At 44.7% G+C, this 16,014-nt stretch overlaps 1 protein-coding gene across 1 annotated transcript in view; it reads left to right on the top strand.

The window, feature by feature from the left end:
* Positions 1–3,162, top strand: part of LOC119458270 (glucoside xylosyltransferase 2) — a 103,043-nt gene extending 99,881 nt beyond the window's left edge. Inside the window, exon 6 of the mRNA XM_037720105.2 lies at positions 2,919–3,162. Within this exon, the coding sequence (XP_037576033.1) occupies positions 2,919–3,095 (177 nt within the window). The 3' untranslated portion in view covers positions 3,096–3,162. The remainder of the gene's footprint in view (positions 1–2,918) is intronic.
* The last annotated feature ends 12,852 nt before the right edge of the window (positions 3,163–16,014 follow it).

The raw sequence follows: 16,014 nt of genomic DNA, 5'->3' as shown, positions 1-16,014 counted from the left end.
CAGCCAGTAGCCAGCATTACATTCCTGACGGTATTGCACTTCTTTCTCTTTCCAGACATGCCTTTGAAAGTGGACCACAGCTTCCGAGTCCCAGTCCGTTCGTCAAACGAGGCGCAGTGGTCGCACCATCGTTCTCGGTCAAGTTCCTTAGCATAACGACGCGCCTGCGCTGTCTTCTTACGAACCTTGAGCAAGTCGACGTGTTGCTTCCCATTCTGGATGTATACCTGATGTAACATGGCTCGCGTGTCCCACAGATGGAGGAGATGCTTGTCAGGTGTTGGAAGGTGCTCGTTCACTTCAATATTTCTTGTGGCTTCCCGAGCTGCACTTGAAAGCTTCTCTAGGAGCGGTGTGTTCTTGTCGCAGGCCTCAAAACAGGAACGGAACAAGTACCAGTCTACGGCTGACGTCATTCTTTTCTTCTGTCCGGTGGCCTTCGCCTCGACTTCAATCCAGATTGGGTAGTGATCGCTGCCCATTGGGTCGGCGCCACACCTCCAGTCATTCACAAGTCCCGGTGTCGTCCAAGTCAAGTCAGGCGTGCTGTCACGCTGCCCCGAGTGGAGTGCGTGGCGAGTGGGGTAGTCCAGGTCGTTCGCCAAGATAATGCCGGCTGCTTCAACTTCTTCAAGGAGTAAACATCCCCTTTCTGAATTTCTGTCATATCCCCAGCTTTGATGATGAGCATTGAAGTCTCCTCCAACCAATAGTCGATCCTTAGGGTAAATGTTTCGCAGTTCACGCAACCATGCGAAATTAGCTTTCTTCGCACCACCTTTCTTGTAGCAATTGGTTTCTGGGCGAAGGTAAACAAGTAATGTTTGACGACCTCTCAGTTTACATCGCACCACCACCACCTCTTGGATCTTGCTACAATACTTAGCTGTGTCGAGCTTTGCGTGCGGCACATCCCTGCGCACAAAGACAGCCGCCTGTGCTTCAACGTGTTCTTCTCTCTGTTGGTCGCACTTTTTCTTTCCAGTATGCGCGTGTAATATGCTGGGTTGAAAATACCCTTCGTAGCCCCGGATGCCAGGAATGGTGCCCCTCGTTTCTTGCAACAGAAGCACTGCCGGCCTGCCCACATGTTCAAAAGGGCATTGAGTTCGGCGGCCCACTGGTTAAGTGAGCGGCAATTCCACTGCAAGACATCCGGGGACTGTTTAGGCACTGCATTGCGGCCACTGCTGTTTGGTGAGCTCGCCATGCTGAGACAAAATGGCCATCATTTGATCCTGCTGTGTCTGCATGATTTGCATAAACTGTTGCATCATATCCTGCTGTGCCTGTTGCATTTGATGACATTGCTTTAAAACTTGTTGTGTCTGTAAAACTTACAAAAAAGAGAAAGGCACGCACAGAAAGCCGGTACATCGTACAGTTGCAACAAAAAAAGAGATAAAGGAGCAAAACATCATAGCAATGCAACATTCGACTTGGCATAACACAATTCGATAATTATTAGAGGAGATAGTACTGCGGAAATGAACCACTCAAAAATGTTGTTCTCCTTTTTTTTAGTACCGCGCATATTGCCACGAAAGAAAAATGCTAACTACATTGTTGTTTGATTGAAATGGTAAAAACTAAAAACCTCTCCCTATGAACCTCAACCAGATGGATAAGAAATTAGAGAACTCTAGTTGCAGCTGAAAGCAAGGTTTTTTTTATACTGTTACACTGTATTTTAGTAAGAACGCCGGCAAGACACTCGGTTGGAAAGATGCAGACATATGCATGCAGTATATGTATATCGTGAAAATGTAAAGCTAAGGCATTCCAGAAGGAATCGAGAAAAAAATTGACATGCACTATAAAGTGATGTCGAAGAATTTATTGTTTCAAAGAAAGAATTCGTTGCATGAAAAATTTTGAAGTAACATATGAACACATACGTATCAATTGCGTTAACTTCTATCTGTAAAGCTTTCTGGCATTGGTATCGTTGCTGCGTTGTAGTATTAAGTGCTGTCATTGCTGATGGAACTGCGATAATATTTAGCAGCACGGCTATGATATGTAAACAATTGCAGATTTTCAGATGAGCTGTAGATGCTAATAATGTATAGAAACCGAGGATCAATGCCGTCAACCGTGAATGTCACAACAAGTGGTGGGCTGTAACTGGCCCTTTCCTTATTGCCAGCATCGGCCATCCCTTTGTTACCGCACTTTCGCGATACTGCAATGTTAGGTGAATGCGCGCAGCTTTCTTTTCCTTTTTAGGTGGATTTCGCTAATTGCGTATAGGATGCCCAAAGATAGTTCGTACTCCTGAAGAAGAGGCCACGCTTCGCGAAGCAAGACTCGCTGCTAAGCAGGAAAGGCAGCGGCAACCTAGTATCAGCCAAGTTACAACCTAGCATCAGCCAAGTTACAACCTAGCATCAGCCAAGTTACAACCTAGTATCAGCCAAGTTACAACCTAGCATCAGCCAAGTTACAACCTAGCATCAGCCAAGTTACAACCTAGCAACAGCCAAGTTACAACCTAGCAACAGCCATAATAAGCCCCTGCGATCGCCCAGCTTCCAAGCCTTGCGCGGCCTAGTGCAAGATTAAGCCTATTGTTACAGCACTTTCAGGAAACTGCAATGTTAGGTGAATGCGCACTTTTTTTTCTGCTTTAGGTGGTTTTCGCTTAGTGCTACTTGGAGTGCGTAAAAGTAATCTAAGTTTGAAAGTCACGGAAAAAGAGACGCCACCTCTGTGTCACCTTTTGAAACAAAATTTTGATGTCGTGGGGACAACATTCATAAAGCTTTTCTTTCGTAAGTACTCTTTTCCATTGGGCGGCCGGCTTAGATAAGAATATGTATTGCATCCAGATTGGCTGAAATTCTTTCTTACGAACAATTTTAGCGTAACAAGTCTTTGTGAATTCGGGCCCTGATTATTTCTGTTAACATTTTCAGTTCAAGCTTGGACAAAGTCTCGTGGATGGCTTCATTCTTCCTGTGAAAAAAGGCCTCCGGAAAGCACGTCGGACGGGGTGCACCAAAGAGTTAACCAAGCAGCTACCTCTACTTATGCTGTCTGCAAGTCGTGTCGACAACATGACTGCCGGAGCTCATTCCACGATTGCACCGTAGTGGTGGAGTGTATATCCACGTCGCTGTAGTGACGATTAGAGATGTGATTAATTACGTTCATTTCGAATGTTTTGTTACCTCGGTTCAACGCAGTGACTGGTGTTCTTTGTTAAGAGGACTATTTAGCTCGGAGCCAACTTCAATTTCCCTCTTGAAATGCACATGAGACGCTGCAATGGTCTATTTACGCAACTGCGGAATCAATCTGAATGAACTTTGTTGCATTTAGGACAGAGAGACAAATTCTACCAATAACAGAAAGCAGAATGTTGATCAAGGTTTCGTCATCTTTACAAAAATTGCCAAAATTAGGTAAGCTTCAACCATGTTGCAGCACGAAGTTTCCATATCCGCAACTTTCCGCTAAGAAAACATATCGCTGTTTGGTAAAGTACGTCTGTTAGAGCATCCTAAAGGGGTTGAGACAGCAAATCTTGAGGCTATAAAAATCCTGCTGTAGGCTTCCTCTGTATGCAAGGACACTCAACATGAAATGTTGCACACAGCAAACGTTTAAAATATATTTTAATTTGCTTCCAAAAAGTGCCTAAATGCTCGTTCTCGTGATCGAGACCCATCGCTAGCGCGATTGACACCGACATAACTGTGTTGGAAGCGTAACGAAAGTTTTAGTAACGTCATACTTCATTAGAGTAAGTACAATGAGGGGAGACCCACAGCACCGGGCAAGTCTAGAGAGCCTCGACTCTATAGAGTGCAGTGAGCCGCATAAGACGAAGATGTATAGAGTCGGAATCGGAGCTGCCGCAGCTAGCCATGAAAACTGTCGGCATGGTTTTGTTTGCCTGCGCTGGTACAAAGCGTATGTGCGAGAGCAGACGGTGTAGCAGTGCGTGCGCCACAGCTTCGTGGGCCCACGTGACCAAGCTTCCTAGACAGTGACGTCTCTGCCCAGCTCAGCGCCCAGAAACAAAAACCGAAAAATCGTTGTTTTAAATAAAGAAATATAACATTATTTACCGAGAATATATGAATCTTAGAGAGTGTATCACGCTTCCTGGAGCAATAAGAAACGTTTGAAACAAAGAATGCGCAAGCCACAAATTTGATGTCTCAACCCCTTTAAAGGCCTATCCGTACGACGGACCAAATCGCTCTTTTCGACTGCCGTCTGCCCATCACGTGATAGAACGTCACCAGTTCGTGCGGACCGCCATTGGTCCGCCCCACACCGCGGACCTCGCGGTCCAAGAATTCCCCAAGGCTTTTCCCTCTTCAGTTTTGGCGGCGGACAGCCTGCAGACCGCAGCGATTTTAGCATAGCCAACGAATGCTGTCTGGCAACACAGTGTCTTCAGCCTAATCCAAAGTTTTCGGCTCAGCAAAAGCAAATCGTTTCATATCCGCCCTTCCGCCTCTCGCCTACACGTGCGTGCAGCAGCTATTTTTCCAACACCACGCCCTCTGGGGTTGGCATGGGTTCGCGAGTTTGTTGATTAGAGAGCACTGTGGCCGAGAGTGTAGCTGGTTGGTCCGCTCTGTCGTCTGCTATGGCGGTCCGCCAGTGTGGATGTGCTCTACGCTGGACCGGACCGCGGCGGACCATGACGTGGCATCATGTGACCGATTGGACCGATCGGCCTTAAGCGGACAAATTCAATATGCCCGTTAGAAGCTTATGTGAAATTGTTACAGTGTTCGCAAGGGTTTTTCAAAAGTCATACTCACAAATCAGCAGTATATTCCGATTCCTGACCCGCCGTGGTAGCTAAGTGGCAATGGTGTTGCGCTGCTAAGAGCGAGGTCGCGGGATCGAATCCCGGCCGCTGTGGCCGCATTTCCATCCGGGCGAAAGGAAGAAACACCCGTGTACCGCGCTTTGGGTGTGCGTTAAAGAACTCCAGGTGCTTGAAATAATTCCAGAGTCCTTACTACGGCATACCACATAATCAATTCGTTTTTTTTGGCATGTAAACCCCATAACTTATTTTAATTTATTCAGATTACTGTATACAACAACAATTTTGTCCACTGTCGATGCCTTAATAGCTGCAGTTTACAGAAATTCGATATCGTTTTCATAGTTGCGTTGCAGAGTTGTAAACTTAGTGCTTCAGGTTCTTTTTGTTTAATTTTGCGATATTCAGCAATTTTGGTAAAAAAAATTAATGCCTAAACGAAAACAAATGCTAGCTACAAGTGGTAGACCTTACCATTTTCGTTTAGACTCAACGAACCTAACCACATTGGGTGCAGTGTATGCCAAGCAAAACAATAGTTTCATTTCCTTGTATTTCCATCTGAGTTCTGGCCCAGAAGCTTCTTAAGAATAAACGCACTTCATAGTTATCAGCCACGCAGGATAGGGGTACAGAATGCAACGGAATGCTTTGAAACTACTGCCATGTACAAATGCTGGAAACCATACGTCAAATAAGTGATACTAGCGATTGCTCACTCTACACCACGACATCAAAGCGAGCATCTTTCTTTTATGTACCTGAAGTTTGTTATATTTGTATTATCGTACTAATAATTTAGTAAACGAGGGGTTGAACTGCAGCAGTTGGTGTTTAGTGATGAAAGCGCAAGTAAGACAAGGCCGCTACCGAACAGAGGGCGTGTTCTGCAGCCGTTCAGTATAACAGATACACTGTGCTTAGAGAGAATGCCGTCGCGAAATCTTATTCATTTTTCTGTTCATGCCATTACAATGTTGTCTTTTACATTTCGTAAAGATGTTTTTACGAGTCCTAATATTGCCTGAAATGCAGCTAAAACACTAGGTAAACTTAAAAGGAGAACGTAGTCACACTTTCGGGAATTCAAACAAGTACTGCTTACCCTAAATAATTGGTATTTTGTTACAACAGGTTTTGAACAGGGGTCGAGAAAGAGTATTTTGTGTACGAGGAACACTTTCTGTGTAACCTCGGAGAATAAGAGCAGCAATGCGCACTTCGACTATAGCGCAACGAACTGCCATATAGCAGGATATTTGCTTTTTATGCTCTGGACGAACGATAATAAAAGCCTCGCCTCGCACTATATAAAGAGAGCAAGCGCTCGCCAAGACTAAATAAAATGAATCAGGTGTCGGAAAAAGATAATTCGTTATTAGGAGCAAGGCAGTATCAACAACGGCGATACCACCACCAGGCAGCAGGCTTGATCTGCATAATTGGTTGACTATTGAATAAAAACAGTTCAGTTACTTGCTGTGTTAAGAATTTTTTTGCTTACATTTGATTTCTTACACTACATTGCTTGTTTTCCTCGCTCTGCTCTTCTCGATATGGTCCTTTATTTTTTGGCAGCCTGCTGTCATAGTTTTGGTACTCTGTTGCCGTTATTCCTTCTGGAATAATTGTTCATTGTTGCTCCCCCCCCCCCCCGATCATTCCACTTTCAAATAATCTTGATTGTACTTGCAGATCTTGTGTTATTATTGTGTGAAATGTTGTGTGGTTCCTTTTTCTGTATAGAATGGAGATCCACGTAATTTATAACTTCGACACTTATATTCCCTCTTTATTTGCATTGCTGACAAGTGTGGCGTGATGTGCTTGTTGGTTCATCTTGAAAAGCAGTAGTTGAGCGCTTAGTAAAGACGAGGACAAAAAAGTGAACCACATTGTCACCGCGGAACAAGATGACAAAATAGAGCGCGCAAACAAGAAAAAAGAAATTTAGTTACACATGCGCAAAAAAAATCAATTCTTTGTTGGACAATGCTAAGGAACCTCTTGCGGATACAGGAACCACCGTGAAAGTCAATCTGCTCACTCACAATTATTAAACGGGTGATTTCACACTTGCTGCTTCCTACGATCTGGGTTTTATCGAAGTGGGGGACACACCCACAAGCATGGCAATGAGTAGCTAGAAAACCATTTGAAGGAGTTTTGTTAACTTTGTAAATTATGCCCCTTAAGCCGTTCGTTAACGCACCGTCCTGTTTGCCCAACGTAACACCGGCCGCATTTCAACGGAATGCAATAGACGACTCCCAATTTGCACTTAATTAACTTATTTTTGTGCTGCTTCTTGCATCTTTTCTTTAGTTTCTCAGTCGGATCAGTTGTCCTACAAAAACTGCCCAGCTTGCTAGGTGCTGAGAAAAGAACCTGTACATTGTCCCGAGCACCTAGTTTCTTTAGATTGTGCGAAACTTGGTGAATATACGGAATGGCGGCTGCATTACGCTTCTCAAAAGGCGGCGCAACTTTCATGTTGGAAACGCACAGAACAGTATTTTTGCAACGAATGACCCCTTCTGCGACTGACACTAACATATCAGTTGGAAAACCGGACTTTAAAAGCCGTGAAACTTGCTTGTTGAAGCTGGATGGCACTAAATGGCGATAAAACTTATCAAGTGCGTTATTAAAGCACATCATAGTGATACTACGTTTTACCAGTTTAGAACGATCGGAATGACATGCTAAAAGCGCTTTATTAGCCCTGGGCGCATAACGCCAACAGGTGCGGCAATCAGTGGACACTACTTTCACGTCTAGGAACCTAATGGTTCCGTTAACAGACATTTCGACAATCAGAACAAGGGGGGAAAGACAATTACGTATTACCTTCGTCGCATAACCTTCAATAATTAAACTTCACTGTAGTGATTAGCGCCCGTGTGTCTCCTTTTTTGTCCTCGTCTTTACTAAGCGCTCAACTACTGATATATGTATTGCTGACTTTTTTAAGGCATTGTTTAGATATTTACTTCAGCAAGTTAAGGCTTTTCCTTTACTGAATTCGATTTTGTTTGTCGGCCTTACTATTTCTGGACGATATGTGCACATTTTATTTGAGTATAATTTTCTAATTGATTCTAGAGATATTGTTACTTAGGGCTTTTCTCGTTTTCTGTATTTTTTTTATATTTGGAGACTTGGGAATACAGATCTTGGAAGTATTGTTTTCAAACGTTATCTCTGACTTATGAGTCTTGTAGAGGGTACTTCGTGTTTTGAAGCGCCCATTTGCTAAACTGAAGTAAATATTAGTGAAAATAAACACTTCTTTTCAACGAGTTTCCCTGTGCATCTAAACGACATTCAAGATACATCTCAACAGCTGTATTACGTAACAGTAGTTTTATGAAGACGAACTATACGTTTTGGTGTATATATATATATATATATTGTAGTGACAAATGCGGGCGCCAGCAGAAGACGAAGAAGACGTTTGTTGTCGGTGGTGCTCAAGATATCACTATCACAATATATATATATATATATATATATATATATATATATATATATATATATATATGTGTGTGTGTGTGTGTGCGTGTTTGTGTCGCTGTGTATTGATCAAGTGTGAGTTTTGTTTTGACTGTTGTTTCTCTTGTCTTTCTTTCTGTTCTTTTTTTACTTCTCATTGTCTACAATATTTCTTCCTTTCCGTTTTACGTCTTTCATTTCATTTTTTCTTTATTTAAGTCTGCTTTCCTTCCATTTTTTTGTCTGTCTGTCCTTTTTTATCTGATCTCCTAATTTGTTCTTTCGTATTCGTTTATTCATTTTTATTCTCTGGTACTTCCAGTTTGTGCCAAACGTTATATCGAAGGCGTACCAATACATGCATAGTTGAGGCAGAATAAGGGACAGATACTAAGGCAAACACAAACATTCCAAGCACGAAAATATCAGCTTTCAAGACGGCCAGAGGTTTTTTTTTTTTCTTAGTGGAGTAAATGATTTCAGCGGGTTTCATCATACAAATATAGCACCCCACCACGGGGTGCTTCGTTTGATAAGCTTGTTTTGAAGGTCTCTGCTAAAGAACTGCACCGGTTCCATAGTGTGATGCGCCCGTGTTCAGCACGAAAAAAGAGAGAGACAGAAGAAAGGGGAAAAGGCAGGGAGATTAACCAGATGGGGAGATCCGGTAGGCTACCCTACGCTGGAGAGAGAGGGAGGGGGAGGTAAAGTCACAGGAAAGTAGAGTTAGAGAAAAGAAGGAGCACAGACACACAGTCACAGTCGGTCACTGTCACCGCATGCTGTCACCACACAGCACAGTTGCACTTGCATCACTATAAATATTTGTTCAGGCTACAACCGCTTGTCCAAGTCTGTTGCCCTTAAAAACTGCAACAGTGCCCTCGTCGCCCTCCGCTGCGATAGCTTGTGATGGCGGCATTCTAAAACAAGTTCCTCTGTTAGAGGTCTTTGGTGAAAGTGCGCTATCGCGATTGCGAGCGATCGTCTCTGTAAATTGCAACGAGGATAGTCACGGCGAAGGTGTTGAGTCTCCTCGCTACCACAGTCATCCCACGAGGGGTCGATTGTCAGCCCATCCAATTAGGAAAGCAAAAGCCTTGGTAAAAGCCACTCCTAGCCATATTCTGCAAAGCAGGGTAGCTTCGCGACGGCAGAGTCCAGCTGGGATGCGAAGGCGTAGAGAAGAGTCTAGATGGTGCAACCGGTTGCTTTGAGAAGTTCCTGTGTTCCACATGAAGAACGTGATATCACGGGTGAGCATTCGAAGATTTCTAGCGGCATCTGTCCTTGATAGGCTCCTCTTCGTGTTGAAGGGCCAACCGAGCAGCATTATCAGCGTGTTCGTTCCCTATGACGCCGCAGTGACTTGGAAGCCACTCAAATGTCACATGGTGTCCTTTCTCAGTCAAGGTATGGATCAGTTCTTTAATCTCGAATACCAGTTGTTCGTGTGGTCCACGCCACAGGGCTGATAGCAAAGACTGCAGTGCTACCTTCGAGTCACTCAATATCGACCATCTTCGAGGTCCTTCTTGGCTGATGAGACGAAGTCCAGCGCAAAGAGCTGCAAGTTCCGCAGCCGTCGATGTCGTTGGGTGACACATCTTGAAACTGATGGTGGTGGCTTTCACTGGTAAGACCACGGATCCAGAGGAACACTGGAGAGTTGCTGATGCTGATCCATCCGTATAAATATGTACGTGGTCAGCGTACCTCTCGTGCAAAAGGAGCAGAGTTATTTGTTTAAGAGCAGGTGATGACAGCTCAGATTTTTTCCTGATTCCTGGTACGGTGAGGTTCACTGCAGGTCGATCCCAACACCACGGAGGAATCGATGGCTTAGTTGCAGGGGAGAAGCCTGATGGAAGGCGAGTGTAATACTCCGAAATCAGAGTGCAAAATGATGCCTGCGGCCTTTCTGACGGTAGTGTTGCCAGATGATGGGAACGGGCCCGGGCAAAGTGCCTAATGTGCACTCTCAACACTTCCACCGCAATGTGTGTTTGTATTGGTCGGCCCCGGTCGATTGCAATAGCCGCCACTGTTGATGTGCATTTTGGCATATCCAGACAAACCATGACAGCCCTAGCTTGAATAGCCTGTAGAGCATGATTTGTCTTGCAAGTGTTGGTAAGCACGGGCAAACTGTATCTCAAATAGCCCAGAAAAAGAGCCCTGTACAATTTCAACATTGCATGCACTGACATTCCCAAAGTCTTTCCGCCCAGGAACATGAAAAGCTGGGAGATTGCTGTCAGGCGCTGTTTCAAGTAGGTCACGTGCTGGCTCCATGAGAGATCTCTATCAATGATTATGCCAAAAAATCTGTGTCTTCTCATAAGAAATTGTCTGGTCATTTATAGAGATGGCGTAGGGTGTCATTGGTTTGCGAGTGAATGCCACCAGTGCATATTTGTGTGAAGAGATTACAAGACCTTGGTTGCGGAGGTACACAGCTGTCAGAGCAGAAGCTTTTTGAAGCCTTGTACGTATCTGAGGACGTGTCACACCTGACGTCCATATACATATGTCGTCTGCGTACATAGATATCTTGATCGCTGCTGGCAGATGTTCAACGAGTGTGAGGTTGAATAGGGTGGGGCTTAGCACTCCGCCTTGAGGAGCAACTCGGCAGGTGTAGTGTCGTACGGTTTGACCATCGCCGGTACACACGAAGAACGATCTCATAAATAGATAATGAGAAATCCATTGGAAAACTCGACCCCCTAGACCAACCATCTCAAAAGCATCGAGGATAGCCTCGTGAGATACGTTATCGTATGCCCCCTTGACATCTAAAAACAAAGCTGCAGATAATATTTTACTTGACTTTTGATGCTGGACATACGTAGCGAGATCAACAACAATGTCTATTGATGAGCGTTCTCGGCGAAAACCAGCCATGCAATTTAGGAACATGTTGTAGTGTTCAAGGTACCACGGCAAGCGGGCACGGATCATTTTTTCCATTACCTTTCCCACACAGCTGGCCAGCACTATTGGGCGGTATGAGGTGAGTTCAAGTGGGGACGTCCCGTGCTTCAGGAGAGGGACCAAGCGGTTTGTCTTTCATTCTTCCGGAACCATGCCATCTTGCCAGGATGCGTTGTAGGGATGTAACAGTTCTCTCCGTGGGCATTCACTTAGGTTGTTCAAGGCGCGTTAGGTTATTCCATCTGGTCCCGGGGATGAAGAACGCCTGCATAGAGCAAGAGCCAATTCAAGTTCCTCCATTGTGAAAGGAAGATCCATGTGGCAGTCACGCGAAACGGGGATGTCACTAGGGGCTGGAGAGACTGGACCGGTTGCTTGGCCAACGATCCTTGCACAAAAGTATTCTGCAACATCAACATCCATCCGCCTCTGGAAGAGCGTCAGCGCTTTGAACGGGAAGCTTTGTTCAGGGAGGGAACGCAGACCACGTACAGTTCTCCAGATGTGGAAAAGTGGTTTCCGGGGGTCTAGTGACTGGCAAAACACTGTCCATAGTCGAGATGTCAATCTATCCATGAGATGTTGAATTTTCTTTTGCAGTCGTCTGGCTGTTCTAAGGTCATCAATGGATTTGTACGCCGGTATTGCCGCTTCCCACGGTGACGGAGTGCACGAAGCCGCTCCAACTCTATATGCGCGCGGTGCCTGGCATTGCACACTTGATTATTTCCTCTAAACCAGAGGACAAGCCCTCTCGACAAGCATCTTCCATGGCAGAGGTAAAAGTAGTCCAGTCAATTAATCGAATGGTCTTCTGTGGGAAGGACCTGAACATCCCTTTGATCATAAGGTACGTGGGGATGTGATCACTTCCGTGCGTCTCGATATCCAAAAAAAAACATTTAACACATATTGTGAAAAAGCTGGAGACGAAAGCTAGGTCAAGACAGCTGCCATAATTGACGTCTCGTAGAGACGTTGGTCTGCCGTCATTCAGGAGTGAAAGGCCGTGGTTGTAGGCGAAGTTTGCTCATCTTTGTCCACTTGTATTTGTCCTTGCGCTTCCCCATGCCATATGGTGCGCACTAAAATCTCCGATGATGAGCCATGGAGCGGACACACCGACACGATGTTTGTTAATCTTTTGGAGTCAAAATTACTTGAAGGTGATATATAACCGCCTACAAGTGTAAACATGAGTTTGCCCTTTTTAATGGTTAGGCAAACATATTGATTGTCATCGTGAGGTGGAATCGGCTGGTGAACATAAGTGAGTTCTCGACGAATAAAAACGATGACTGTTTCATGCACCAGTTGTTGTGGACATAACAGCTTCATATCCCAATAATTTGACTGGTTTTGACACGTTAGGCTCACATATAACAATGATTGGGAACATATTAGGATTATATGTACTGACGGAAGTCTGAAAGGCGTGACTTTAGTCCCTTTGTGTTCCACTGGATGATTGACACTGCCCTGACTTCTCGAAACGATTGGTGATGGTTGGCTATGTCTCTATTCGAGAGATTCAAGCACTGGGCTTAAGGCGTCCAGTACTTTCAGCGCACTTCGAGCAGATGTGGTTCCAAGGTTCTACAAAATCACTCGAATGGCCTCTATATATGGGCGGACGAAGCATTGAAATTACTTGACGATCCGCTTTGGGCGTTTCATCAGCGGCAGGAGCAGGATCCCGAGCGGTCTTGGCAATATGTGATTCTTTGGGAAGTTGCTGACTCTGAAGCGCCGGCCATTCTTCTGGAGAAAGATTACTTTCGGCTGACTTTCTTGTACGGTTGTGCCTTTTTGTGGCCTGACTGAGGAATGTGGGTGCCACAATGGAAGGGCCGCGCTCCTTTTGTGCCGCTGCATTTTTTGAGGACGTTCGGTGACGCCGACGCCGGATTGTTTCAGCAGCCTCCCTGTTTGAAGAATTGTCCCGAACCATTTTTTAGAACTGCGAGCTCTTTCTTGATGCGAGGGCATTCCTTAGACGAGGCAGCATGACAACCATTACAGTTGCCGCACTTCAGGACCGTAGCCGGGCAGGTGTCTTCCGCGTGAGGCTCAGCACACCGGGGACACAGTACCGAGTTTTGACAGACCCCCGTGACATGTCCAAGCCTAAAGCACTGATGACATTGAAGAGGCTTTTTTTATGAATGGCCGAACAGGGTGTCGGAAATGACAGACTTTGACGTGAGATGGTATGCAATATCTCGGTTGAAAATCAGTTTCACGCAGTGCGAAGTTCAAAGGCGGCTCACATGAGTGATGACAACCCCCTCACTTGCTGGGTTGACGAGGATAGGCAAGTCCGCGTTGGGGATGGTGGCATCAATGTCATAGATTACACCCGCTGTGGATGCATTGTCCATCGGGATATAGGAACGCACTTTGATGCGTCCTAGCTCCGAGATTTGTTGCAGTTTTTTGATCGCACTCCCGTTGGAAACATCGATTGCGAGGACATTTTTCGTGTATTTATCCGAATGTCCTTAATTTCATTCGGCACGACCCCTTCGAAGAAAACAGATAGTTCTTGCCTGTTCAGCAATCGGAGGTTGCTTGAGGATTCCTCGGGCACGAACACGATGGCGTGAGGCCAGCGTCCAGGCCTTGACTTAAGAGTCACCATGCTCACTTGCGTTGATGCATTAGCGTTGACATATGATGAGTCTTCATCCGACACGGAGTACAGCTCAGTGTCCTCGGTGTCGCTGAGCATGATTCCTCTCTTCTTCGCGAAGGATGACCGTGATGACTGCTGGCCAGGAGGGCCTCTGGAAGGCTCCGCGTCCATGGCCACAAGACCCCCTCCGAGGCACCAGGAAATTCTGAAGATTTCGACAGAAACCAGAGAACACCGATAGATGATGATGATGAAGATGATCCTTTATCATGGCTCGCACCCACTGAGGGGCATAGGCCAATAATCGGGAGGCAGTAGGTAGCTAAAGAAAATTCTTTTTGAAAATGAGAAACGCAAAGTAAAAGAAAGCAAAAACAAAAACGAAGAAGATTTTGGAATAACTAGACAAGTGTGCCAAGGAGCTGTCAGACAAACTGAAGGGTGAATTTTAAATGAGGTGACAATCAAGGTCAGAATATATACAATGTTACTAACGGATTTGGAGAAACAAATTTCAGTGAAATGAGTACTGATCTGATAGGTAGAATAAAGTTACAATAATTAGCAGGGTAATCGTCTTGTTTCAGTTAAAAATTCAAACACTGCGCAACAAACGTCTCTGCGACAATTGCCGAGGGTGGTGGCCCCAAATGATAATAATACTAGTGTATTTAATCTTAATCCAATTTTGCAGAGTGGAGCTTCGAGTAATATCGTTTTTCTGGTTAGAATAACGTCGGCATGATAAAAAGTAATGGTCTATTGTTTCGATTTCTTTACAAATGTGGCACACAGGGGACATCGTCAGACAAGCTCTATGTAAATATAAATTCAATTCCGGGATGCGACAGCATAATTTGGAGCGTAATTTGGAGATAGAATCGTTCTACCAAGATGACACTTCGTCGTCGTCTCCCTTTAGCACGAAAGGCAGATAGAAATCCAGTATTCGCAAGATCGGATCCGACGATATTAGTTTTGCCAGCTCTCAATAGGCACATTCGCACTCCTGGTCCCATTTAAAAGGCATGTCTTTCTGGGTTAAACGTGTTAGCCACCTCGTTCTGGGTGCATAGTCGCTGGACCATGAAAAACACCCACTCAGGGAGTTCACGTCAAAAGGCTTTATCATTTTGGAGATACTCTGTATCGATCCTTGTTTAGTGTTTTTAGTGCGTCCATCGAACATCCTCCCAAGAAATACTGATTTTGAAAGAACGCGCTTTTTTGAAGTTGACTATGAGTTTGGCAAGGCTGAGAGCGTGAAGAACTTTTGAAAGATGACTACGATGCTCCTTCTTTGTCTTTGAGTAGATGATGATGCCCTCGATATACACAAAATGTGTCCAAGTTAAGGTTTCAGAATGTCGGTCATAATCTTCTTTCCTTCTTCCATTTTTTTGTCTATCTCTGTCATTTTTATCTGTTCTCATAATTGGTTCTCTTGTATTCTTTTAATAATTTTCATTCTCTGCATGGTACTTCAATTTGTACTTGTTTAAGTCAAAATGCCTTATAAATGATGTGTACGTTTTTGTTTCATCGCTTAGTGGGATCTAGCAAAAGCCCTTTCGGAGATCTATTCTTGAAAAACAATGGCAACCACAATCGACGACATCGAGGGTGTCGTCGATTCTCGGCTTTGGATGAGGTGTAAATTCAGTTTGACGATTGATAGCCCGTTACTTAGTAGAAGCAAATGGGAATACAGAGGGCCGGATGATACCTGCGTACAACATTCCTTGCAACTCCTTTTTCAGCCACACCTTTTTATCTCTGGACATATTATTATATTATAGTCTACGAACCTCTGTTTTGTGTGCGAGCTCGAAAGGAACTACATGTGAGTTCATCGCTGGGAGATAGTTCCCCATGCATGTAAACTCTGGTTACTCGGTCTTGATGTCCTCCTGGGTGAAAATAAGCCTTGATACGCTAGGATATTCGCGAGGAATTTCTGTTCTCATGCTGTCTTCAGCCATCACATAATCGTCCCAGTAGATGTTTATCTTAAGTTTCTTCATGCCTGGACGGGACAAAAGAAAATCATAGGCGTCATTGCGAATTGCCAAATACGTCATTGGTAATAGAAGTCACTCAAAATTCAATAGCCAGGATTACCCATTCGCTATATATGCATAGGTCACTGACC

This window comes from Dermacentor silvarum, chromosome 7, assembly GCF_013339745.2.
Source record: "Dermacentor silvarum isolate Dsil-2018 chromosome 7, BIME_Dsil_1.4, whole genome shotgun sequence".
Classification (NCBI taxonomy): domain Eukaryota; kingdom Metazoa; phylum Arthropoda; class Arachnida; order Ixodida; family Ixodidae; genus Dermacentor; species Dermacentor silvarum.
Note: the sequence above shows the minus strand (reverse complement) of the source record. Positions and strands in the feature narration are given on the sequence as shown.